Raw genomic sequence first — 26317 nt, forward strand, 5'->3', positions numbered from 1 at the left:
CCTGTTCTAACCACTGGCCGGGCGCCCCGCTACCCCCCGACTTTCCAATCACCCTATGGTGTAAATCCCCCCCCCCCACGAGGAGGGGAAGCCAGTGGCCCCAGTCGCACAGGTAGCAAGCTTCTGACCCCGGCAGCCTGCGCCTTTAATCACAACCCGCAGGCCTTGCCCTGCTTGAACATTCCAGGAAACAGAGCGACACTCCTCCTCGGAGAGACAAGAGTGATGGCCTATGGGGAGGGTCTGGGCCAGGAAAGAAAGTGTGTTTGATGCTGAAAGCTCTCTGCAGAGCAGCTTCCTACCCAAGGAGCAAAGGGGGCAGAGGAAGCGTCCTCCAGGTCAGACTGTCCGGTGGGCAAATACTGAGGAAGCAGCTGATGACATATCCCCCCGGGGCCGGGCATCCCCTCAGGCATCTGGGTGCCTGACTGTGAGACGGTCCCCGACAGCTGGCTCTGGGCCCACACGCGACAGCAGGCTAGGAAGACCCCCCAGCTGCACGCCGGGCAGGGGGATGAGAAGGGTGTCCCTAGATGGGCAGTAAAAGCACCCTGCACCGGGGAGCAGCCCGAGCCCTAGCTGCTGTGCTGAGCAGGACTCGTGAGCGGATGCTTTCTTTGTTCTTGCCCAAGAAGAGCTACTGAAATGTGATGCAAAGGAAACCGAATCCACGCACAAAAAAGAGATGAAAGGCTCCGAGAACTGCTCCAGTGAGAACAAAAGAAAGCAAACCAGAAACACCCAGAGCTGCAGGTTAGCCGAGAACGTAATCATCTCAGGTAGAGCAGCACTGCGGCCGGAGAGAAAAGTGGACACGGGACCGGGCAGCCCCGGGGATGGGGGACAGTGGTGGGATCAGGGCAAAGGAACGTGGTCCCTCTCGGTTAAGAGGAAGGGCTCCACCAGGAGAGGAGGCTCCTTGGCCAGCAGAAGAGCCACGCCCGTCTGGGGAGGCTGGTGGCCCCATGAAGGTGGCGAGCCCCGTGAAGGGAGAGTGGCGAGCCCCATGAAGGTGGCGAGCCCCGTGAAGGGAGAGTGGAGGCTGAAGGGTGAAAGGCAGTGAGTCACGAGGACCCCGGGAGCCCCGGCACCCCTCACCCCCGAGGCCAAGTGCAGCTCCCCCCACGGGAGGGAGCTTTCCGGCCTGAGGCAGCGGGGGAAAGTGATGCTTGCGCTAAAAAGCGAGTCCCAGATAAATTGCTGAACTTGCAGCCCTGACGGTTTCCTCTCTAAGAAAACTGAGGACCTAACAAGGGAAACTGCTATTCTGCGCTCAGAGTCGGAAGGTGTTAAGGTGGGAAGGCCCTTCAGTGACACGGCGGCAAGCCCGCTCACCCCGCAGGGGAGGGGACGTGGGGCTCAGAGGCGTGGAGCATGGGGCAGGGCCACGGGGCTGTGGACCGGGACTGGACAGGCCGGCCCGTCTTCCACGCAGGGCCCGCTCCATCCCCTGACAGGCCGCCCCGGAGGACAGACCGCGCGGAGAGCAGGCCAAGACAAGGGCCAGCCGGGCGCGACTGGGCCAAACCGGAGGAGGGTGTGGGCAGCCGCAGGGGAAACCTTGCGTTCAGGGCGGCGGATTTCAGAAAGTCCACGAAGTAGCATCCCTGCCTGGAGGTACCTGGGGACAGGCAGTGAGGCAGCGTTCATCAACCCTAACCCCAGCCTCCCCTGCAGCTGGGTTGGGGCCCTTTACCCGGGTCGTGGCCCTAATACAGCAAAAAGAGGCAGAGTAATGTGCCCTCCCCAGATGGCCACGCCCTAGTCCCTGGAACCCGTTTACGTGTTGGGCTGCATGGCAAAGGGGAAGGAATGTCGCAGATGGAACTGAGGTTGTGGATGGCCTCTGGAAGCTGGAAGAGGCAAGAAAATGGATTCTCCCCTAGAGCTTCCAGAAGGAAGCTGCAAACACCATGATTTCTGCCCAGTGAGACCCATTTTGCACTTCTCACCTCCAGAACTGGAAGATAATAAAGTTGTGTTGTTTTAAGCCATTAAATGTTTGCTACAGTGGCCGCAGGAAACTAACGCAGTGACACATGCCGCTCCCAGGCCGAAGCACCACAAGGCCCCGACACCACGGCCTGCACTCGGTCCCCTCCGCAGAGGCGGAGTCGCTGGGCAGGAGGGACCTGGGCCTCTGCATTTCTCCTGGTAGGAGGGCCACCGGGAGAGACATAAACCTTGACTGGCTCAGCACCGAGATTTGGGGTTGTCTGTTACAATTAGTGAGTACAATATAAAACTGTAACTAATACAGTACTTTATACAAAAGTGAATAGTCCCTATCCAAACAAAACAATTTCTGAAGCTGGGAAGGGGAAACCACTCACAAAACCAAGCAAGAGTGCACAGGCATCGTCTGAAATAAACAGGACACTCACAGAAAACAGGAGGACGCGCCTATCCCCCAAAGTCCTAGAGCACAGAGGCGAAATCGAAAACACGTCTTAGAGGTGCTCGGTCCACCCTAACAGGGAGCTTCTTTAAAAAAATGCAGTGACTTTCAACAAAATAAATTTTTTAAAAAAAAGGTTCAGATTAAAATTAAAATATTATTATCAAAAAAAAAATGCAGTGACTAACAGGGTCTCTCTTTTTTCTTGGCATGTCAGGAGCAAAGGCAGACCTCTCTCCTGCATCTTCAAGCGGTGATCAGTGACCGGGTTGAGGGTGCTGGGGGCGTGCTTAGCACACCTGCGATTGCACGGTTAATACACTAAAAACCAAATCAGTCTTGCCTTTCTAGCAACAGAGTGGCCGCGATAATATGAAAACCCCCGACGGAGATAATTCAGGGAGAAGTATCACCCACAGCCCTTTAAATGCACTCTGACTGATGAAGAGAACAGAGAACTGAATTATTTTGAAGTTACTAAAGAAAAGCAAAGTGGTCTCTTTCCCATTTTACTTTAATAAATCCATTTGACTCAGTCCTAGAAGGGACATAAAGTCTACTCTTGAAAGAAAACCATATGTAAAAATTAGTAATGCTCCAAGCTATCCTGTATTAGATTTATGAGAACTTTCCTGACGTACGGTTTTGGCTCCGCTTGGAAATGGGGGGGACCAGGGCCGGCAAAACGTATTTAACAAAGAGACGTCATCCCCGTCGCCACCACAAACTCATGGAAACCGGCAGGAGTAACAGTGGGGCTTGGCATCACGTCCCGCTTCTGCCGGCGATCAGAGCGCTGCCGCTGGGCGAAACAGAACCTCACTCACTTTGCTAATCTGCATTTGCAAGAACTCCCATAAAACAAGCAGTCTCACCCCATGTCTCCGCAGGTATCTGTGGCCGAGGGCAGTGGCAAGGTCTCAAATCGTGAAGACCTGGTTACTTTTCCAGAGGACCCGGCCCCCAGCGCACTGCAGGACACCACGCAGTGCCAACCACCACTCAGGGGGTGGACTTTGTAGTTATTCGCCCCGCACCTTTGTCCCAGGCTCTTCAGAAGCCTCATTAATCTCACACCTTGGGAGGAGGCCCCTGGCAAGCGATGGAGCCCCCTGTCGAGAAGGGCTGCCGGTTCAAGGCTTGGGGGTGCCGGCAATCCTCCAGAGGGTGTGTTGTCCTCCGTATCCCAACTGTAAGGTGACTGCGAGTTAAATGAGCTCAGGAGGACCGAGCGATTAGAACTGGGCTGGTGAAGGGGAGCAGAGCATGCCACCCCAAAACATGGCTCTTTGGCAGAAGTATGATTTTGAGCTGATTAAGAAACAGCACACAAGGAAAAGCCGTATACCGAGGAGTCACCCTTGTTAGGAACATTTACATTTATAAGGGAAATCTCCCCTTGTAAGTGTCTCCCTCTCTGTACCAGGAAGAAAAGGATGACAAAATTGTAGGAGAATCTTACATCTGCATAACCGTCTTCCTTCCCCTGGTGCATTTCCTGGTTCCCTCCCATAACGGGGGCCTCCCCTTCTCCCTGGCATTTTTCATCTTTACTATTTAAGGTGGTGGTTGGGAGTTACTCATTTTTCTTGAGTTATCTCCCATGTATACAGGAGATATACATGTTATTATACTTCAGTTTTTCCCTTGTTAATCTGTCCTTTATCGTAAGGGGGAATCTCAGCTAAGAACCTAGAAGGGTAAAGGGAAAACCCTTCTTCTTCCCCTATGCCCCACGCATTGTAACGCTCAGCAAATGTTAGTTACAGTTTCCGCTGTGATGCTGCTGCCGAAGCTGGCTGACCGTCCAACCTGCACCCCCAGTGCCCGCTGGAGACACTCAGCAGCGGAGGGGAGCTGTGGGCCGCACACGCTACGGAGCAAGGGAGAGGCAGCGAGAGGCTCTGCAGAAACTCGGGAGCTATTTATAGAGTGCTCTGAACCAGGCACCGCGCATCAATGGGACCGAGCCCTGGAAGCAAGAAGAACAGGCGGGCAGGTGGAGGCTGTGGGGGTGCACAGGCACATCCCCGGTTCACACAGCAGTAACGAGAAAACACAGAAGAAAAAGAAGAGAGTCATGTAGGAGAGTTTTAGTCCTTTCAATTGCAGATTTAAGCACAAGCTCTTGTTATCCAACTTAAGCCCTTAATGAAAGTGTTCCCAGTGTTTTTAAGGCTGTTATTTTGATTTATGAACTGGGCTCTGGGCGGTACTTGATGATTATCCTTTATTATAGTGGTTGCCTTTTTTTTTTTTTTTTAACATCTAATCTGCAGAACTGTCTAACCTCTGATCATAACCAGAGTAAACAAGGCCACCCAGAACTTTCTGCCAAAACAGGCTTCCACACAGGGGCCTCTGTACCACAGGGAGAAAAAGCACCTGAGCGGTACTACCTGGGAGGCAACATACCGCAAGGGACGAAAGGTCTCTTTCTAACCTGCACCCCTGGCCAAGTGTGACCGGCCTTGGGAAATGCAGGATGACAGTGACAGCCTCCTTAGCAGCTCCTGCTGGACGGGGGTCTCAAAGGCTTAAGGGACCTGCCCTGAAGTCACTTGAGGAGTTTACCTGTGGGACTAACTGCCCCTGGGCACCAATCCTGATGGATGGCGACAGGAACAGCACAAAGGCAGCCCCGCCCTGCTACTTTCTCAGGGGCCATCTGGCCCGAACCTCCCATTTCATGGATTTGGAAAACTGAACCCTAGAGAAGTGACAGGCCTCAAAACTTAAAACCCAAGTTCACTGCTACAGCAGCACAAATACACTGGCTCCCCTCTCCTTGGGCATAAATAAGATGTTTAATTTGTAACTCACACAGCCTAGCTGTTTACAATTCAAAGAAAATCAGAGTCCTTCATGAAGTTTCTCCCAGAGAGTTAATATAGACAGTTTATACCTCTGAACTTAAAACTCTCCATATGGCTGTCTCTATATGCAATTCCATTACTGCTACTTTGCTTTGGTATCATTCCAACACATACATCTAATGCCACTCATTGCCCGGGGACAGGGGAGCCCTGTGCAGACTGCTGCTGCGTGGTCCATGGCCACGAGTGTAAATGCAGGTGTTCCCTCCTGCCGTGCTGCCCAGGTCATGAGGCAGGAATGATGGACATGAACCCTCCGGGGCAGGAATTAAAAGTCAGAGTTATCATTAAAGGAAATGCCTTTGAAGTCCTTTTTTAATTTTAAACTAATTCAACACAGAGACCGCCGAAGTCTATCTTCCATTACAGTGGAATTATTTTCTAAAATCTCATGCTCTTACATCCCCACGCATCGGTTAGCCATTTTTCTTTCCTACTGCCAGTCTTCTTGTTGTTCAGAGCTTGCTTCACTAGTGAAAAGCATTCCCTACTCTGGAATGCAACATATGTAAAGAACTTCTCTATTCACCGTGTTGAGGCAGAGAATTAGTGCCCTATAGTGGGGGGCGGCAGACAGAAATTAGGGCAATCTTTCCTCTAACAAGAAGATGGCACAAATGTTCCATAAAAAGCAGCCATGTTTGGCTAAGGCTTCTGTTATTAGCAAAGTGAGTTGATGCTTTAACTAACGTGCGCAGCTAAGACCCTAAAAACCCCACACACTGAAGTGACTCGTATCCTGGGACCCAGTCACCTTTGATTCCCTCCCAGTGTCCTTCCATATGGATCGATCGTCATTCCAAAGGAGAGGAGAAGAAGCAATCCACCAGTTTGGGCAGATTCGAAAGAGCAAACAGGAACTGGGCTCAGAAAGGGGAGGAGACGGTTTGAACGTGAAGGTTGGTTAGAGACACATTTTCTAAGAAAGATGACTCTTTCCTGCATTTAACTTCCTTGGCTCGGAAGTTTAGGCTGTGCAAAAGCAAAAAGCAAAACACAAAACCGCTTCTGAGGAAAAGCAGAATGCGACAGAAACTGGAGGGAAAAAAAGTCATATTGAGTGATTAATGATAAAAACGATTTCCGCTCCTTCGGTTCTTTTGTAATGCTGTCAGCCTACGATTTATCATCATGACGTTAAAAACACTGATTTGTCGTTGTTTCGGCTACTCGTTTTTCTAAAACATCTGTACATTCTAAGTAAGTATTCACCGCCCAAACTTCTGGGAGCAAGTTGTGCATCTGGTCTTGTTCAAGTCACTCTAATTTGCGTGCAACTCGCACAGGCTTGCGATGTTTCGCACAAAGAAACAGGTCTCACCAGCGCGGGGCTGAGTTTAACTTAGACCCCACGAGCGGACACGTCCCAGGCTGGCCGGCTGCCTCCCCCGCCCGGCGCCCCGCTCCGCGCCCCGTGCCCGCGGGTTCGAGCCCGCCCTCCGGGCCCGCGAGAGGAGAGAAAGTGGGAACGAGTCAGTACCGGCGGGCGGGTGTCCAGCTTTCGTCTCTAGCTTCCCCTCGGGAGGCGAAGACATGGTGCGACCGGGTTTCAGAGGGACCTGGACGGCTGTCGTCGAGTGCTCGCGGGCCTGGAGAAAAGTGCGCGCGAGCGTGAGCGCCGGGAGCGAGGGAGGCGCGTGCGTGGGGCGGCGGGGCCGCGCGCAGGCGGACAAACCACGGCCGCCTGGAGGGGGCGCGGCCCCCGCGCGCCTACGTGGCGCGGCCCCGCCAGCCCGCGGCTGCGCGGTGGCGTCACTGCGCCCGCCCCGCCCCGTCCCGTCGGCGCCCGCGCGCCCCGGGTACTGAGCATGCGCAGTCGGCGGCGCCACGTTGGACGCCTCGGCCAAGGGCGGAGGAGGAAGAAGGGGAGCGGGGGCGGGGCGTTGGCGGTTAGAAGAGGCGGGCGTTGGTGCCGGCGGCGACAGTCGCCCGAGGTTGGAAAGAGCCCAGCAGGAGGGTGGCACCCCCGTGCACGCTGCTCCACCAACCCTCCAGATAGACGGTGACGGTGGTGGGGAAACAGCTTCAACAGTGGGGCGCCCAGGGGTGCTGTGTGCCGTCGGGGAACAGGCCCGTCTGCCAGATGGCCTCACCCAGCTCACGCTCGGAGCGACCGGTGAAGTGCGGAAATGAGACCCCAGGTGGGACCGACCGGGGGCCCAAGAATAGCGGGGATTTGTTAAAAGATGCTGCAAATGGGAGAGCCTTCCCCCCGGGAGAGAAAGGCAGAGCTGTGAAGCCTGGAAACCTGGACAGAGGTCTTGTGCAAGGTTGCGTCTGTGTCGCCTGTCTCTGCCGTCTTCCTGTTGCGTTGGGTCTTGATTCTGTCCAAAGCTGACCCGTTGGCCTTGTGCCTCGGATTGCAACCTTCTCGCCATCTCAAGCGCTTTGTAACTACAGGTATCCTCTACTGACCATCAATCCCGCCTTGCTAAATTAGCGTTCAGACATGTCCGGTGTCTTTAGAAAAGGAAACACCATCGGCTCTCTTGGCTGTATGTCTCCCTTTGACAGCACAGCTGCTCGAAGAGCATCTCAACCCCGCCACCCCACCCCCCACACACCCCCCACCCCCCCCCCCGGCTCCTCAACCCAGTCCACTCCATCTGGTTGTCATCAGCCCCGACAAAGGCTGCCACCAGCCAGGAACGTCCTTTTATCATGGTCACGTGTGACCTCCACGCTGCCCAATCCAGTGTTCACAGTTCCACTCTCATCCTGCTTGACCTGTCAGCAGCACTTGACCTAGCTGACCGTCCCCTTCCTCCTTAGCTTCAGGGTTGCCGCATCGTGGCGTTGACATCCAGTGCTTGGGCTGGAGGCTTGGCTGCTAACTCCCAGTTGGGTTGGTTGTCTCCTCTTCTAGATTTCTAAACACTTGAGTCTTTCAAGGTTCAACACCAGCCCTCTTCCGTGTCTAGACTTGGCTTCAGTGGTCACATGAGGCCATCATGCGTATGGACTACCATCCATACGCTTATGGATCCCAAATCTGCAAACCCATTTCTCTATGCCTGCCTCTCCATTAAGCTCCAGACTCACATTCCGCTGCACCCTTGACCTCCCTTACCCAGATGTCTAACTCAGCGCTGCCCAGCTCTTTGCATCACGGCACACAGAGAAATGCACATACTCTACGTTGATCTGGGACTTTCCCCCGACGTTTCAGTAGCACTACCAGCAGGACAGCTGTTGGCCAGGCAGCAGTCATGATATAGTTGTCTTTGTCTTGCATTCACATCAAAACTTGCAGACAGGTGTGAGCAGCTTAGAAGAAAATCTGAAATCAATAGTGGAACACTCTCTTAGGAGATGCTCCATCACTAACACTATTCATAGAACAGAGTGAGGAAATCCACAGACACTGATGATTTGATTCTAAATAGAAGCTTTAAGAGTATCTAAGCAAATTAATTGTATGAATATTTTCTTCTTTATGTGTGTTCAAGAGTGCTATATGGTTAAAAACTCATGCCTTTAGTCTAAAAGAACCATTTCTAAGAAGTATGAAATAAAAATTCTACGTTAGAAAACATTGTGGTATAGTTTACTTGGCGGCGTTGTTTCGTCTTGGTGGTACCTAAAGTCATATGTTAAGAGCGATGGCATCTTCGATTCAGTGACCCATGGCATTGCTAGGGAACCCTGGGGGTAAAAGAAGGAGCATGCTGAGGAAGGAATTAAGCTACCCAAGGGCTCTGGAGGCTCCGGTCACGCCTGGGCTGCACCAAGGCCTGAGAGGACCCATATCTTCCCCTGAGACCTGTTCTGGGACCACACTGATCAAGACACTCTAGGGTTAACAGCCATGCCTAGTTTTACACGTGGAAGCAGAACTCCTGACTCACCCACCTACCCATAGATACCTTCCCATCTAGAGGAGAATCCAAACTATTCCTTACGGTGTGAGTACCTGCCCAATCCGTAGCGTTCCTACTGAAGAAAATACGGGCGTTTAAGGAATTTAGCTTGAAAACAAACACTCATATTTCCCAGGCTCCCTTACAGCTAGTGGGGGCCAAGAGGCAGTTCTGGCCGTTGAAATGTAAGTGGAAGTCGACTGGGGTTTTCTGGGGAAGTTTCTGCATTCTTGATATGAGGACCACCCTTCCTCCTGGTGACTTCATTGTTCACACCGCCTTGAATTCAGACAGAAGGTGGAAGGCAGAGCAATCGTATTGCAACCACGAGGCAACCAAAGGCATGAAAGCCGTATGCTAAAGGTGGCGGAACAGGAAGACCAAAGGAAGCAGGACTTTGAGGTTCTGTGGTGTCTCTGCAGAGCAGTGGACCCTGCCTCCGGACTGTTTTGTTGTGTGGAAAACAAACCCCTAGTAGATGCAGTCCCTGTGATTGGTGTCTTTACATGCAGCCAAATGCAACCCCTACCAGGCCCTGGGTGATGGGCACCCTGCCTGCTTCTAGGAGCTCATCTCTCACAGCTCCTCTGGCCACACTGGCCTTTCTGATGCTCCTCAGATGTGACAAGCCAACCCTTCCCTTTGGGCCTTAGCATTAGCTGTTCCTTCCACCTGGGACCGTCTCCCCCCAGATTCGTGCATGGCTAACTCCTTTGCATTCTGGAATCAGCTTTTGAAAGGGTCTATTCCTGACCACCAGATCTGAAGAAGGCAGTCCAGGCACTCGACTCTCATAACTTTGTCTTCGTCGTCATCCATCATTATATCCCTGGGCATTACTGTCTTTCTCCTCTGACTTGCGTGGTCGACTGGCAGCCCACTGAGGAGAGAGATCTTGTCCATCTTGCTCACTGTATTTCCACCACCCAAAACCAGGGTGGGCACAGAAGAAGCATTCGATAGATATTATCCCGCATAATTCTGGAGCAAATATACATTTAATTTCTCACAACTGTTATGTAAATGAAGAACAGCAAATGAGGCCTACACAGAGAATGAAAAATATACATTACAGTATGTATTATAGATAATTAACACAGATTGGCCACTAATACATTAATACAGATGACCACTAATCTTTTCTGATACTTTCACTCATAAGTATATGCGTGTGTATGTGTGTGTTTGTGTGTCCAGCCCCACAAGTCCTAGGTGCTGAGGATGTATGTCAGACACCACCCTTTGGAAGCTTTTTATGTGGACATGCACATTCCATAGATATTATTAGAATTCTGAGTGAATAATCTTATAAGCTCACTATAACTCTGGGAGTAAGGCAGGTTGACCCATTTTTGCCAAGAAAGACAAAAGCAAACAGACAAAAGGGAGAAGAAAGGATGGTTGAACTTATGTGGGCCACAACCCTGTTGAGTGCATACTGGAACCAGAAGCCAGGTCTTTAAGCCCCAATCCCATTTCTACCCACCGTTGGCTGCCTTCTAAAGTAGAGTTTTGGGAGCCGTTTCCCCTTCTTCTCTAAGCAGGCTCTTTTGTAATCCCAAGTGGTGCCGGAAAAAATGGCATTGAGTCTAAGACACTACTTAATGTGAATGCTGTAAACACTGGAAAAAGTATTCAAAGAAGAAACAGAAAATGCAGATTCTCTCCTCCATGTGTATATTTTGGAACCTTGACTATGTCACTGAAACATTCTGAGTCTCAGTTTCTTATCTGCAAATTGCAGATGTGAACACTGACCTCCCGCAGGACTGGTGTGAGAATCCAGGGCCGTCTCAGTGCCGCCTGCAAGCCCCTATAGCTCAGCATCGTCCCATCTGCTATCCGTAAGATCCTGAGACACGAGGGCTTCTCTGCCCTCATTTTCGGAGGAACCGAGCTTGTGAAAGGCCAAGCACAGGGGTCGGTAGCTAATGTGGGGAAACCCGGGAGAGCCCGCTCTCACCACCATCCTGGTTGCACGTTTGGAAGTGCTTTGTAAACCATAATATACTACAGAATATACTGTTGTTATTGCAGACGGAGTTTTCGTTAACATTCATGAAATACAAGAATTGTCCCACGGTGTATTAAAATAACCCCGCCTATCAATCAGTTTGATGAACATTGCTTTCTTATTCCTGGCTGGCCCGTACATTCTGTCTCCTTGTGCTGTTGTCTGATGGATGAGAATTCTTATTCACTTCACAGGATTTCTCTTCCATTGTTGACATTGCTGGGAAGGGGAGGGCAGCAGCCATTCTCAACTTTGCTTTGTAACATCCAGGATGTTTCTCATTGTATTATGTTATGGGGGTTTTAAATAATGTTTATTTAAATATAATTTCTTTGACACCCACAAGGACACATACAATACTTGAAGAAGATAGGCATGTCCCAAAATAAAAATGATGGACTACCCCTCTCTCTGTCTCTCTGTCTCTGTCTCTGTCTCTCTCTGTCTTTCTCTCACGTACACACACACACACACTCACACACATGGGGAATCCTTCAGGGTTTCATTGGGCTCTAACTTGTCAGTTACAGGGTTATTGAGAAACATTTTGAGGTATTTTGCGAAAGTGATTCAACAGCTGCTGAAGGATGTGGAGGTCGCTTTTCATCACATCTGAGGTCATCCTTTAGCTAAGGATATTTGAAGGAAAAAATAACCAGCCTGAATCTCAGCAAAATATTCCTCTTATCTTTATTTGGAAGTTAGAAAATAGAAACTGCAAAAAAGATGGGAGTACTACAACCATGAATACTGATTTCCCACAGAATTGCAAATGCTATGTAAGTTATTTATGAAAAATGTGTTTTAGCAGAGAAATGGGGGTGGAGGGTAGGGATCATTTTATTTCTGGCTCTTTCCCTGAGTCATTATTTGACCTTGCGCAAGCTACTTCCACATTCTGTGATCATAGTTCCGTAGTAGAGGCAGTAATACCCATCTTACACAAGGATTCAAATAGTTATTCAATATTATGTCTTAGCATTTATCTCCCTGTATAAAATTTCTTACAAGGGTATACGAATTGCTATAAGTACAAAAAATAAACATGACAAAGACATCAAGAATAAAGAGGCTTTCGAAGGCAAGATAAAATCATCTCAAGGGAGTCTGAAATCTGAAATTGAAGAACATGTATTTTTGTTCGTTTTTTTTTTTTTTTTAAACCATCTATCCAGGATTCAGTGGTACTAGGACATTATTTGACCCTTTTCTCCTTAAATTTTTTTTTTTTTTGTGGGTGTGAAAGGCTATGAGTATGTCATATTCAGAGAGCTTGAGTGACAGATGAATAGCCAAAGTACATTGAGGCTTTACTCCTGTCTTTTCAGGCCCATTAGCCTCTACTCAGCTTTCCATGTGGAATCAGTCTGAGCAGGAGAATCTATAAATGACTGAGCACGGGTCCTGGAGTCTCTGGACTGAGGTTTGAGACTCAGCCTGATCACACATTAAATGCGCAACATCAGAGAAACTCCACAGCGACGGAAGCTCTCCAGCAGAGAGCTCTGAGTCTCAGCGCCCTCACCTAAAGTGGGGAACATAACATGCCCCTCTACAATATTCACAGGAAGTATACGTGATAGTGTATTGAAAATGCTTGGTAAACATTAAAGGACTAAACACAAGTCTACCCAAAGCACATTATTTCTTAGAGATTTTAGAGCAACAGCAAAGTAAACATTTATTTTAAAGTACAAAACAGACGATGAATGTTATAGGACAGAAAGGAGATTCCCGCTGGTTTGTGGGTGGGTAGGCATGGTGATAATGAACAGGTTTCAAGGGGCGGGGTGTGGAACTGAGCCCTTCTAGTTGACAGGAGGCAGGAGGAGGGCGTTCCACCGGGGAAAGGGCGGAGGAGAAGCGCGGAGCTGGGGCAGCAGTTCACGTGCCCAAGACGGTGATTGGTCCAGTCTGACCTGAGGGTGGGATGAGCGTGGAAAGGTAACAGCGGACCAGAAGGTCCTGGTTTAAGGTCTGGTTGAAGAAAGACAGCTGGATTCTCATCTCTGTCTCTGCATTCAGTCTCTTGCAATATCATGTCATGTAGCCTCTGGAAGACTTCCTTGTACACTTGAGAGGGAATAATACTGGAAAAAAGCAAGTAACATTTCAGTATTATTAAAAAAAAAAAAAAAAAAAAAACTTAGTTTCGACCTCATAGACCCCCTGGATGGGTCTAGAAAACCTCCAGGGGTCACTGGACCACACTTTGAGAATTGCTGTTCTTGATCATTCTTTAGACACTTATTGATCTAAGAATAAGAAAAATATATGTTTGGATTAAAATACAACCACCACACTGTAGTCAGTGGTGATGTCAGCCCTACAATTGGCCAGGACTACAATGCCAGGTGGTATCGCCCCAGCAGTGGCTGAGGCAGCAGGGGGACTCTCAGGGGCTCCCCTGTTCTAGACTGACCCACTGGCGCTGGTCCAGCCGGGTCAGCTGGGATGGAGGTGTGAGGCTGGCCTCCAGAATGACAGCACCAGTCCCCACTGTCTGGGCTTCCCCACTCACTACAGCTGTTTCTCGATCCACAAAATCCACCTGCTGTGCTGTTTGCCTTTGAAAAGGCAGTTTGAGCAATCTTAGAGTTTTGATAACATTGTTGACATCATTTTTCAAAAGCTCTGCTTTCACAGGCTTAAAAAATTGAGATACGATTGACATATCACACTGTGTAAGTTTAACATGTACAATGTATTGATTTCATACATTTATATATTGCAATATGATTACCACCTTAGCGTTAGCTAACACCTCTATCATGTCACATAGTTATAATTTCTTTTTTGTGGTGAGAACAATTAAAATGTAGTCTCTTAGCAACCCTGAAGTTTATAATACAGTATTGTTGACTATAATCCCTATCTTGTGCATTATATCTCCAGGACTTATTTATCTACTAGTTCCAAATTTGTACATTAAACATCTCTCCCATTCCCCACACCCCCGACCCTCACCATTCTACTCTTTGTTTTTATGAGTTCAGCTCTTTTAGATTCCACATGTAAGCAATTTCATACAATATTTATCTTTCTCTGTTTGACTTACCTCACTTAGGATAATAACCTTAAGATCCATCCCGTTCACAATACCATCAAAAACAATAAAATAGTTAGGAATAAGTGTAACCAAGGAAGCAAAAGATCTGTAGTACAAAAACTACAAGACTTTAATGAAAGAAATTGAAGAAGAAACAAACAAATGGAAAGATAGCCCATGTTCATGGATTGGAACAATCAATATTGTTAAAATGTCCATACTGCCCAAAGCCGTCTTTGGATTCAGTGCAATCCATATCAAAATTATAATGAACTAGAAAAAACAATTCACAGGCTTTTAAGTGAGGAATGGCAAAAGTCTCAAACAGGAAGCTCTTGGCCATACTTTTCCCTGCAGAGCTACATGTTGTGCCTTCCCTCAATAGGCCATATGAATGTTTTGACTACTTTCAAGAAATACTTTCTATGAATACATTTTGAAAAAATACAAAAGCAGTATACTTTGGAAAACCTAAATAACGGTATTCTTTATGTCCAAAGGAGAAAGTAAGTCACTGCTTCTCAATAATCCTACCAGCATTAGAGTCTACCACTTATACTTTGTCCCTCTAGGCTTCCAGAAAAAAAATAGATAAAGATTCTTTTTAATTATCTCATCTTGTAGATTGTCCCTCAATTTATGTCTGTCTGATGTTTCTCTCAGTTTTTTGGCTGCACCATGTGGCTTGCAAGATCTTAGTTCCCTGACCAGAGATTGAACCCCCACCCATGGCAGTGAAAGCACCAAGTCCTAACCACTGGACCACCAGAGAATTCCCGTCTCATTGTTAAACAGGGGTTATGGGTTTTGGAAAGGAAGGCCATGTAAGTGAAGTGCCATTTTCATCACATGGTATCAAGGGTACATGTTATCAATATGACTTACCATTGATAATTTTCACCTAGATCACCTCTCTGATAGAAAGTGTTTTAAATATGGTTGTTTTATAGATTTAGATTAATTTATTCATGAATTAAGCTGTCTACTAAGAATCAGTGTGAACACAGGCTAAATTTTTTATATCATAACCTTGAAGTTGCCTAATAATTGATAAGAGTCTATATTAATAAGCATATACCTGACCACGATTCTGGAAGATAACCTTTGGGCTCTTGCCATCTCAGTTTTCTTCTCTCTCACAATTCTGGAGTTAGAGATGGCAAATACTTTCCCTTACAAATTTAAAACCTATTTTCCCTGCTGAAATTACCTGGGTTTCTTTTTTTTTTTTTTTAATAAATTTATTTTATTTATTTATTTATTTTGGCTGCGTTTGGTCTTCGTTGCTGCACGCGGGCTTTCTCTAGTTGTGGCGAGCAGGAGCTACTCTTCGTTGTGGTGCACGGGCTTCTCATTGCAGTGGCTTCTCTTGTTGTGGAGCACGGGCTTTAGGCACACGGGCTTCAGTAGCTGTGGCACGTGGGCTCAGTAGTTGTGGCTCGCGGGCTCTATAGCACAGGCTCAGTAGTTGTGGTGCACGGGCTTAGTTGTTCTGCAGCATGTGGGATCTTACCGGACCAGGGCTCGAACCCGTGTCCCCTGCATTTGCAGGCGGATTCTTAACCACTGTGCCACCAGGGAAGCCCTGGGTTTCTTTTTAAAGCCATCTTTTTTTCTCAGCCAAGTGATTTCACATAATTGATTAATTATTCCATTCAGGCTGAAGTATCTGTGTGTGACTTTGCAGACTAGAGAAGGCTGTAAATAATGACTTCAGTCAGCATCCTAGTTCTTACCATGTTTGCAGAAAAGCCACCTCCTTTCTTGCTCAATTTTTAGAAAAACGTCCGAGCTTGGGAAATGTGATTGCTGTTAATCCAGATAAGAACAAATCCCGAGCCCATACTTCAGCTTTGCAGGGCCCCTCTGGGACACTGTTCATAGCTTTTCACTGACATAAATTAATAAACTGCTACTGACCATGGAAAAGATAAGAGAAAATATACAAGATTCAGTAGCTTGCTGGAAACTTCCAACATAACAGTTCATCTCCTTTACAAAGAACCATGGAGTGTTCGGGTAAAGAAAAGCTACACTTAAGCTATTCCTTGCAGGGCCCACAGAAAAGGTAAAACTTGATGTGATATCACTCCCACAGTATGGGAGAGTAACTGCTGGACTAGCTTGGATTTGGCTTATTCACTTCTCCCCTATCATTTAAGGATGTTATTCTTCTTTCCTCTCCTCTCCTCTCCTCCCTTTCCCTCTCCTTTCCCCTCTCCTCTTCTCTTCTCTTCTTTTTTCTTTTCAGAAAGAGAAACCAACTCTGAGTATTTATTGGAATATTGTAGAATACTGGAAGAATTCATGAAATTAAGGAGAGGATTCCTGCAGCTTCAGGAACAAACATGGAAGCCCTAGGAATACCAATAACTGAGCTTCTATCTCTAAAATGCTGTCAGAGGATGACTCCAGGCAATGGTTCATTTTATGTGTCTACTTAGCTAGACCACAGTACCCAGGTATTTGGTCAAACATTATTCTAGATGATTTTGTGAAGGCATTTTTAAAATGAGATTACCACTTAAATCAGTGGACTTTGAGTAAAGCAGGTTACCCTCCATAATGTGAGTGGGCCTCATCCAACTAACTGAAGGTCTTAACAGGAAAAAGACTGACCTCCCAGAGGAAGAGGGAATTCTGCCAGCAGACTGCCTTCAAACTCGAACTGCAATTTTTCCCTGGGTCTCCAGCCTGCTGGCCTACCCTGCAGACTTTCAACTAGTCAACCTCCATAATTTCATGAGCCACTTCCTTAAAATAAATCTCTCTGTCTCTCTCTCAATCTATCTAGATAGGTATGGATACACATATAGATGTAGATATAGACATAGATATATTTCCTCTTGGTTCTGTTTCTCTGGAGAACCCTGACTAATACACTAGCTACAACTGTTTTCACTCACCTGGCCCTCCATTCAAGATCAGATTCAGAGAACATGAAACATCCTTGGGCCTCAGACTACTTTAATTCAGGTGCTGTGCTCTTGTTGACTGAAAGAAAAATGCACAATGTAAAAGTTGCGAGTTTCAGTTTTCTTCAGGGAACTTACTGAGGACTATAGCCCGGGAAGCAGCCTCTGAGTAGCTCTGGGGGGACTGCTCCAAAGAGGTGGGGGGAGAAGCCAGTATATACGTGATTTTTGGCTCGGGAGTACGTGCAGTCAAGCACACATCTCAGTGAAAGATAACTGATAGGCATAAGGAACAGACATCTCAGTTAATGATTTTAGTGTTTTTCTATGTATGAGAAGATGAAAGAATGCGGGTTCATTAAAATTCTTCCTAAAATATACATCTAACTATTTGAGGGGGTCTGTTTCTCTAACGCACAGGGTGCCTCATCCTGTTTTTTGTCCGGAATTCCTTTCAGGGTGCACCGTCGGTCAGTAACGATAGTGGCTAATAACTAGATCCTTGTAGAACTGCATGGTGGGCAAAATTCTTTGTTTTATAGTCCCCCCTTTTGGTTATACATTCAACCAAGGTTTGGGAGGCATTTCATGACCCGTTTGTCTCACAGGGCTAGGAAGACTCATACCTAGGTCAGGCGAGGATTCCGTTGATAGGCCACTTAATTTTCTAGACCCTGTTAATGGTAGCAATAAAAGTCTCTGGATCACATGACTTACTACTCTGTTATGGTCCATGAAACGATTCTCCCTTGTTGCTTCTTCCCATATCTAGAGTTACACTATTACAATCATTTCAGTCTCATGTAAAACTATATATTTGGTCAACCATTTCAAGTTGCTTAGTCATCATTATCTTTGTCAGAGACTCTGTTACACATTGGGTACTACAAAAAACAACAATCTTGTAAAATAGGTAAAATACAGATAATAGAACTAGTAGCATTAATAAAGTCATAAGTAAGAATTTAAGGGACTTCCCTGGTGATGCAGTGGTTAAGAATACGCCTGCCAATGCAGAGGACATGGGTTCAATCCCTGGTCAGGGAAGATGCCACATGCCGCGGAGCAACTAAGCCCATGCGCCACAGCTACTGAAGTCCGCACACCTAGAGCCCACGCTCCGCAACAAAGAGAAGCCACTGCAATGAGAAGCCCACACACCGCAGCGAAGAGTAGCCCCCGGTGGCGGCAACTAGAGAAAGCCCACACGCAGCAATGAAGACCCAACACAGCCAAAAAATGTTAGTTAATTAAATAAATAAATAAATAAATAAATAAACAGAAAAGATTATTTGAATGTTTAAAAAAAAAAAAGAATTTAAGCCAAGAATTTCCATTACCAACCCAGTTCTTTAAGAGATCACCAAGACTAAGGAGTGGATTGTTCAAGGCAGAAATCTGATTTTTCATGTGGGTCATTAAATGTGTTATATTAAAGGATTAATCTGGTATAAAGACACAACATTCAGTTTGAATCTGGGTGCAAGTGCCTCCTTGAGGTACTAGGGCCATGTGATTTTGTAATACCGCTTTTCTCATCACAGAGACTTCAGAATTCAGTAGCATAATGGCCTGATAACTATCACTGAAGGCTCGTTGAGTGAATTTTGTTAAGGATTCGACGTGGGTGATTACATTTTCCAATCCTACTGAAGGTAAAAAGATAGCTGCTAAATGGTTATACCCATGAGATATCAGTGATCCATCAGGCTCATACCAATGGTAAATTTGCTGGAGTCCTATCTAAATTGGCACACAAGTGGCCTTGAGCCCAAGGGAATCGTAGGGTACATCTTCTTATCTATCCTGGATAGTTTTCATTTTAAAACTTAATCATGAATCAGGTATTACAATATAAAACTCACTAGTTTATAAGTAACAGTTGGAATGAATTATCTATTCATTTGAGTTTAAAAAGGCTTCTTTTCTCTCTTTTCCTCAGTCTCAGGAACTGGGGATGGTCTAGAAAATAAGTTTCCTGAGAGCCCTGCTAGAACATTTGTATCTGAATTCCTTTCAGGGTGCTCTGTCGCTCAGTGACTGCAGTGGCTAATGACTTGATCCTTGTAGAACTGGATGGTGGGCAACATTCTTTGTTTTACACTCTAAATGATTTTTCTGGGGGCTGCTAAATAAGCTGAAGTGGATAGAACATTTACAACCCAGTGAACTAAATAAACAAGGAGCTCTGTTAACTGACTCATCAGGCTTAGAAGATTTCAGGTAACGTAAATTTCACGAGGCTCTGTTATCTATCATAAAATGTTACTGATCCTCTCTGTCAGGTTTTTCTGGAATTTGATGTCAAGGGATAAGGACACTCCTGTTATCCATTGTTTACTCATTGGGGAATGTAATCCTTTAACCCCATTCCTTGTGTAACACCAAGTTGTAAAATACATTTAAGAGAATTGCATCAAGTCCTAAACCTACACCTAGTGAGGGATAGTGTTACTTCACAAATCATGCCTAATGTTAATAACTCAAGCTGCAAAATGACCTCCCTGGCTTTGTATCAGTTTAACTCACCACCATAGATTATATATCTTATGTAAAATCTCATGTTTGTTGGAAGATTCTCAGACCTCGAGGTCTAGTTTTTCTCCTTTCACACTTGCAAATTGCACATAAATAAAAAGCATTTCCTCTAATGGATTCAAGACACACGCAGAAGTTTTGCTTTCCACCCCTCCTCCCCGCAGTCACCCCCTTTCTGATACTACCTTGCTGGCCTTTCTGATACTAAAATCTTCCCTGTCGCATGAGACACAGCACTCATTCCAGGCTCTCCATCAGCTGCCCTAGGTTCTCTGCTTTTATCCCAGGCTCCTTCCTGGTGTTCTATCCCAACTTTTCCAACTTTCACTTACATGGTTGGAGAACTGAGTGGTCCTTGAGATTTCAGCAGCTGCTACAGTAGCTGAGAGATAGAAAGGAAACCTGTCTTCATCACCTACTCACAGGAGGTGGTCTTGATAGACATATGCTTGTCCCAAGCCTCCCTCCTGGAGGTCCTGTCCTTCCTACTGAAACTGAAGGGAAGGGGGCAGGACACGACCTTTAAAAGAATGATATAACCGTTGAGACATTAACTGGTTAGAGCCAACTAGGTCCAAGATGGTGGAAGATTTGACTTCCAGTAGATGGTGAGCTTCATTATGCACTCATTATAATACATTAGCATGCTAAATGACACACCAACAGGTGCCATGACAGTTCTGGGGCCAACCCTAAAAGGCCAAAAAGTGGGTGGTGGCCCAATTCCTGGAAACCTCCACCCCTTCTGCAAAATAGTTTGAATAATCCTCCCACTCATTAGCCTGTGAAATTATCCAGCCCATAAAAACTAACCACCCCATATTTTGGAGGCTCTCACCTTCTGAGACGGCCCACACTCTGTCTGTGGAATGTGTTTCTCCCAGGGCCACTCTTGCCCTTTTGAGATGCACCGCATTCTACCTATGGAATGCGTATCTCTCTAAATAAATCCACTTCTTACCTATCACTTTGCCTCTCGCTGAATTCCTTCTGTGCTGAGACATAAAGAACCTGAGCTTCATTAAGTCAGGAGACCAGGTGTGCAATTTTAATTAAAAGACAGTGGGTTCGAGTCCCAGCTCATGGGTCAGGTCCCAATCTGGGTTTCGGCTGAGTTTGCCTCTCATCTGAGTTGTGCAGTTTCACTACCATCCCAGGGTTATAATGAAAGGAGGAGGGAGGCACAGCTGGCTACCAGGCTCTGAGGATAAACCTAGAAATCTCAAGACTAGAAATGGGTTTATGGACATCATAGACTTTATTTGATTCAACAGACACTTTCGAGGACCTACCCTCAAAAGTGCCAGGCACTTTTCTACAAATTTAAGATAATTCTCAGCTTTTTTAGAGCCTTTATTCTGGACGACTGGAGGCTGAAACTGTGCATGATGACAAGTGACAGAGGTAGGATTCTGATATTCTCCTCCAAACCAACTGAAACGCTGGCTAACTCCCCAGGTTCTGAAGCTTCGTGATGTTAATATGCTGTGTTGTTTCTGCACAAATACTGAACAAAGGGTTCCCTGGGACATGTTTTAAAAGATAAAATTCTGGTGTCATGGTGTTTCTGGTTCTCTGTTCATGTCAGGCAAGACCCTTCAGGAAGAAACTGTGGGTGTGGAGGGATTGTCTTGCATACCCTTTATTCTTTTTGTTGACTTAAAAAAATACACCACGTGAGAGTTGCAAGTTGAGTTTTATTTGGGGCAAAATGAGGACTGCAGCCCGGGAGACAGCGTTTCAGATAGCTCTGAGAAACTTCTCCAAGGAGGCGAGGGGAGGGGCCGGGATATATAGGAGTTTTGCAACAAAGGGCAGGTAGTTAAGAACGTCAAAGGATTATTGTTAATTAAAGAAAACCAGATAAGTCAAGTTAAGGAATTTAGCGCTTTTCTATGTATGGGAAGATGCAAGAGTCTGGGCTGACTGAAATCATTCCTTTGATGTGCACCTCAGCTCTCTGGAGCCAGTATCCTGTGCTTTCACATCCTGAGTCTCCTCAGGGGGCACCACAGGGAGTGGCTGCAGCCTGTTGGCTGCTAGATGGCAGGTATTCTTTTCGGCCCTGAGTTTCCTGAGGGCTCTCCAGCTCACATTGGAGGGCTGCAATCATTGATAATTGTGACATCCTTTGTTTACTGATAATGGCAGGAAACATTCCATTTATAAATATTCCATTCATCACTTTCAGGTGTGGCTCCGGCCCTGGGATCCAGGGTAGGTCTGGTGGGGAGAGACCTTCCTCCTCTGGACCCGTTGTGGGCAAACTGCAGCCCATGAATCAAGTCCAACCCGCCACTGGTTTCTAATAAAATTTTAAAGACACATAGCTATGTGCATTCGTCTCTGTATTGTCTATGGCTGCTTTTCATGCTGCAGCAGCAGAGCTGAGGGGCTACAACAGATATGGTATGGGCTGCAGAACCTAAATATTTATTATTGGACCCTTCACAGAAAGTTTGCCCACTCCTTTAGAATAATGGTGCTGTGGATGAAAAATGTTGCCTGCGTATCAGTAAACAAAGGATGTGGCAGCCATCAAGCCCCTAGAGCAGCCCCCAACGGTGAGCCCTGCGGGAACTCAGGATGGAGACCAGCAGGCTGTCTGTTTGCCAAGCCCCCAGCCACTGCGACCACCCCCAACGGTGCCCCTGAGGACACTCAGGATGGGAAAGCACAGGATACTGGCCCTAGAGAGCTGAGGTGCATATCAAAGGGACGATTTCAGTGAGCCCAGACTCTTGAATCTCCCCATACACGGAAAAGCACTTAATTCATTAACTTCAGATGTCTGATTTTCTTTATCTAACAGTAACCTTTTGATGTTCCTACCACCTGGACTTCGTTGCAAACACCGCTATAAATCCTGGCTCCACCCTTATCTCTTCAGAAGAATCCCTCAGAGCCATCTGAGAGGCTGCTTCCTGGGCTTAAGTCCTCCGTTTTGGCCACCAGATAAAACATAATTCTCAACTTTTAGGCTGTGGATTTTTTTTTCAGTCGACAGTTCTCAAAGTGTGGTCCCCGTGTTACCGAGTACAAGCTTGCTCTGTTCGCTACACGACAGGCCAATAAGTCAGAGACGAGGTGTTGAGGCAGGGAGTGCACCTTTATTCGGAAAGCCTGCAGACCAAGAAGAGGGCAGACTAAAGCCTCAAAATGACCATCTTATCAGGGTTTGGATGCCAGTTTCTTCTTGTTTTTTTTTAACATCTTTACTGGAGTATAACTGCTTTACAGTGTTGTTTTTAGTTTTTTAAGGAACTCCATAGAGGCTGTACCAATTTACATCCCCACCAACAGTGCAAGAGGGCTGCCTTTTCTCCACACCCTCTCCAACATTTATTGTTCGTAGATTTTTTGATGATGGCCATTCTGACTGGTGTGAGGTGATACCACATTGTAGTTTATTTTTTCTTTAACAGCTTTATTGGAGTATAATTGCTTTACAATGTTGTGTTAGTTTCTCCTGTATAACAAAGTGAATCAGCTGTACATATACATATATCCCCATATCTCCTTCATCTTGTGTCTCCCTCCCACCCTCCCTATCCCACCCCTCTAGGGGGTCACAAAGCACCGAGCTGATCTCCCTGTGCTATGCAGCTGCTTCCCACTAGCTAGCTATTTTACATTTGGTAGTGTTCACATGCCAATGCACTCTCTCACTTCGTCCCAGTTAACCCTTCCTCCTCCCCATATCCTCAAGTCCATTCTCATTTAGTGACTTTAGTTTTTTAAGGAACCTCCATACTATTCTCCATAGTGTCGGTATGAATTTACATTCCCACCAACAGTGCAAGAGGGTTCCCTTTTCTCCACACCCTCTCCAGCATTTATTGTTTGTAGATTTTTTGATGATGGCCATTCTGACCGGTGTGAGGTGATGCCTCATTGTAGTTTTCATTTGCATTTCTCTAATGATTAGTGATGTTGAACATCCTTTCATGTGTTTGTTGGCAATCTGTATATCTTCTTTGGAGAAATATCTATTTAGGTCTTCTGCCCAGTTTTGGATTGGGTTGTTTGTTTTTTTGATATTGAGCTGCATGAGCTGCTTGTATATTTTGGAGATGAATCCTTTATCAGTTGCTTCGTTTGCAAATACTTTCTCCCATTCTGAGGGTTGTCTTTTCGTCTTGTTTATGTTTTCCTTTGCTGTGCAAAAGCTTTTAAGTTTCATTAGGTCCCGTTTGTTTATTTTTGTTTTTATTTCCATTTCTCTAGGAGGTGGGTCACAAAGGATCTTGCTGTGATTTATGTCATAGAGTGTTTTGCCTATGTTTTCCTCTAAGAGTTTTATAGTGTCTGGCTTTACATTTAGGTCTTTAATCCATTTTGAGTTTATTTTTGTGTATGGTATTAGGGAGGGTTCTAATTTCATTCTTTTACATGTAGCTGTCCAGTTTTCCCAGCACCACTTATTGAAGAGGCTGTCTTTTCTTCATTGTATACTCTTGCCTCCTTTATCAAAGATAAGGTGACCATATGTGCCTGGGTTTATCTCTGGGTTTTCTATCCTGTTCCATTTATCTATATTGCTGTTTTTGTGCCAGTACGATACTGTCTTGATTACTGTAGCTTTGTAGTATGGTCTGAAGTCCGGGAGCCTGATGCCTCCAGCTCTGTTTTTCTTTCTCAAGCTTTTTTTGGCTATGCAGGGTCTTTTGTGTTTCCATACAAATTATGCAATTTTTCGGTTCTAGTTCTATGAAAAATGCCATTGGTATTTTGATAGGGATTGCATTAAATCTGCAGATTGCTTTGGGTAGTAGAGTCATTTTCACAATGTTGATTCTTCCAATCCAAGAACATGGTATATCTCTCCATCTGTTTGGATCATCTTTAATTTCTTTCATCAGTGTCATAGTTTTCTGCATACAGGTCTTTTGTCTCCTTAGGTAGGTTTATTCCTAGGCATTTTATTCTTGTTGTTGCAATGGTAAATGGGAGTGTTTCCTCAATTTCTCTTTCAGATTTTTCATCGTTGGTGTATAGAAATGCAAGAGATTTCTGTGCATTAATTCTGTATTCTGCTGCTCTACCAAATTCATTGATTAGCTCTAGTAGTTTTCTGGTAGCATCTTTAGGATTCTATATGTATAGTATTATGCCATCTGCAAAGACTGATAGTTTTACTTCTTCTTTTCCAATTTGGATTCCTTTTATTTCTTTTTCTTCTCTGATTGCTGTGGCTAAAACTTCCAAAACTATGTTGAATAATAGTGATAGTGGGCAACCTTGTCTTGTTCCTGATCTTAGTGGAAATGGTTTCAGTTTTTCACCATTGAGGATGATGTTGGCTATGGGTTTGTCATATATGGCCTTTATTATGTTGAGGAAAGTTCCCTCTATGCCTACTTTCTGCAGGGCTTTTATCATAAATGGGTGTTGAATTTTGTCGAAAGCTTTCTCTGCATCTATTGAGATGATCATATGGTTTTTCTCCTTCAATTTGTTAATATGGTGTATCACATTGATTGATTTCCGTATATTGAAGAATCCTTGCATTCCTGGGATAAACCCCACTTGATCATGGAGTATGATCCTTTTAATGTGCTGTTGGATTCTGTTTGCTAGTATTATGTTGAGGATTTTTGTATCTATGTTCATCAGTGATTTTGGGCTGTAGTCTTCTTTCTTTGTGACATCTTTGTCTGGTTTTGGTATCAGGGTGATGGTGACCTCGTAGAATGAGTTTGGGAGTGTTCCTCCTTCTGCTATATTTTGGAAGAGTTTGAGAAGGATAGGTGTTAGCTCTTCTCTAAATGTTTGATGGAATTCGCCTGTGAAGCCATCTGGTCCTGGGCTTTTGTTTGTTGGAAGATTTTTAATCACAGTTTCAATTTCAGTGCTTGTGATTGGTCTGTTCATATTTTCTATTTCTTCCTGGTTCAGTCTCAGAAGGTTGTGCATTTCTAAGCATGTATCCATTTCTTCCAGGTTGTCAGTTTTATTGGCATATAGTTGCTTGTAGTAATCTCTCATGATCCTTTGTATTTCTGCAGTGTCAGTTTTTACTTCTCCTTTTTTCATTTCTAATTCTTTTGATTTGAGACTTCTCCCTTTTTTTCTTGATGAGACTGGCTAATGGTTTATCAATTTTGTTTATCTTCCCAGAGAACCAGCTTGTAGTTTTATTGATCTTTGCTATCATTTCCTTCATTTCTTTTTCATTTATTTCTGATCTGATCTTTATGATTTCTTTCCTTCTGCTAACTTTGGGTTTTTTTTTTTTTGTTTTTCTTTCCCTAATTGCTTTAGGTGTAAGGTTAGGTTGTTTATTTGAGATGTTTCTTGTTTCTTAAGGTAAGATTGTATTGCTATGAACTTCCCTCTTAGAACTGCTTTTGCTGCATCCCATAGGTTTTGGGTCATCGTGTTTTCATTGTCATTTGTTTTTAGGTATTTTTTGATTTTCTCTTTGATTTCTTCAGTGATCTCTTGGTTATTAAGTAGTGTATTGTTTAGCCTCCATGTGTTTGTATTTTTTTACAGATTTTTTCCTGTAATTGAGATCTAGTCTCATAGCGTTGTGGTCGGAAAAGATACTTGATATGATTTCAATTTTCTTAAATTTACCAAGGCTTGATTTGTGACCCAAGATATGATCTATCCTGGAGAATGTTCCATGAGCACTTGAGAAGAATGTGTATTCTGTTGTTTT

The 26317-nt window shown here is 45.5% G+C and overlaps 1 protein-coding gene across 1 annotated transcript in view; it reads right to left on the reverse strand.

Moving 5' to 3' along the window:
• DAP (death associated protein) overlaps positions 1-6989 on the reverse strand; it is a 60932-nt gene extending 53943 nt beyond the window's left edge. The window contains exon 1 of the mRNA XM_082382611.1: positions 6755-6989. Coding sequence (XP_082238737.1) covers positions 6755-6809 — 55 coding nt within the window. The 5' untranslated portion in view covers positions 6810-6989. The remainder of the gene's footprint in view (positions 1-6754) is intronic.
• Positions 6990-26317: the final 19328 nt, after the last annotated feature.

This window comes from Balaenoptera borealis, assembly GCF_965194805.1.
Source record: "Balaenoptera borealis genome assembly, chromosome: 2".
NCBI lineage: Eukaryota > Metazoa > Chordata > Mammalia > Artiodactyla > Balaenopteridae > Balaenoptera > Balaenoptera borealis.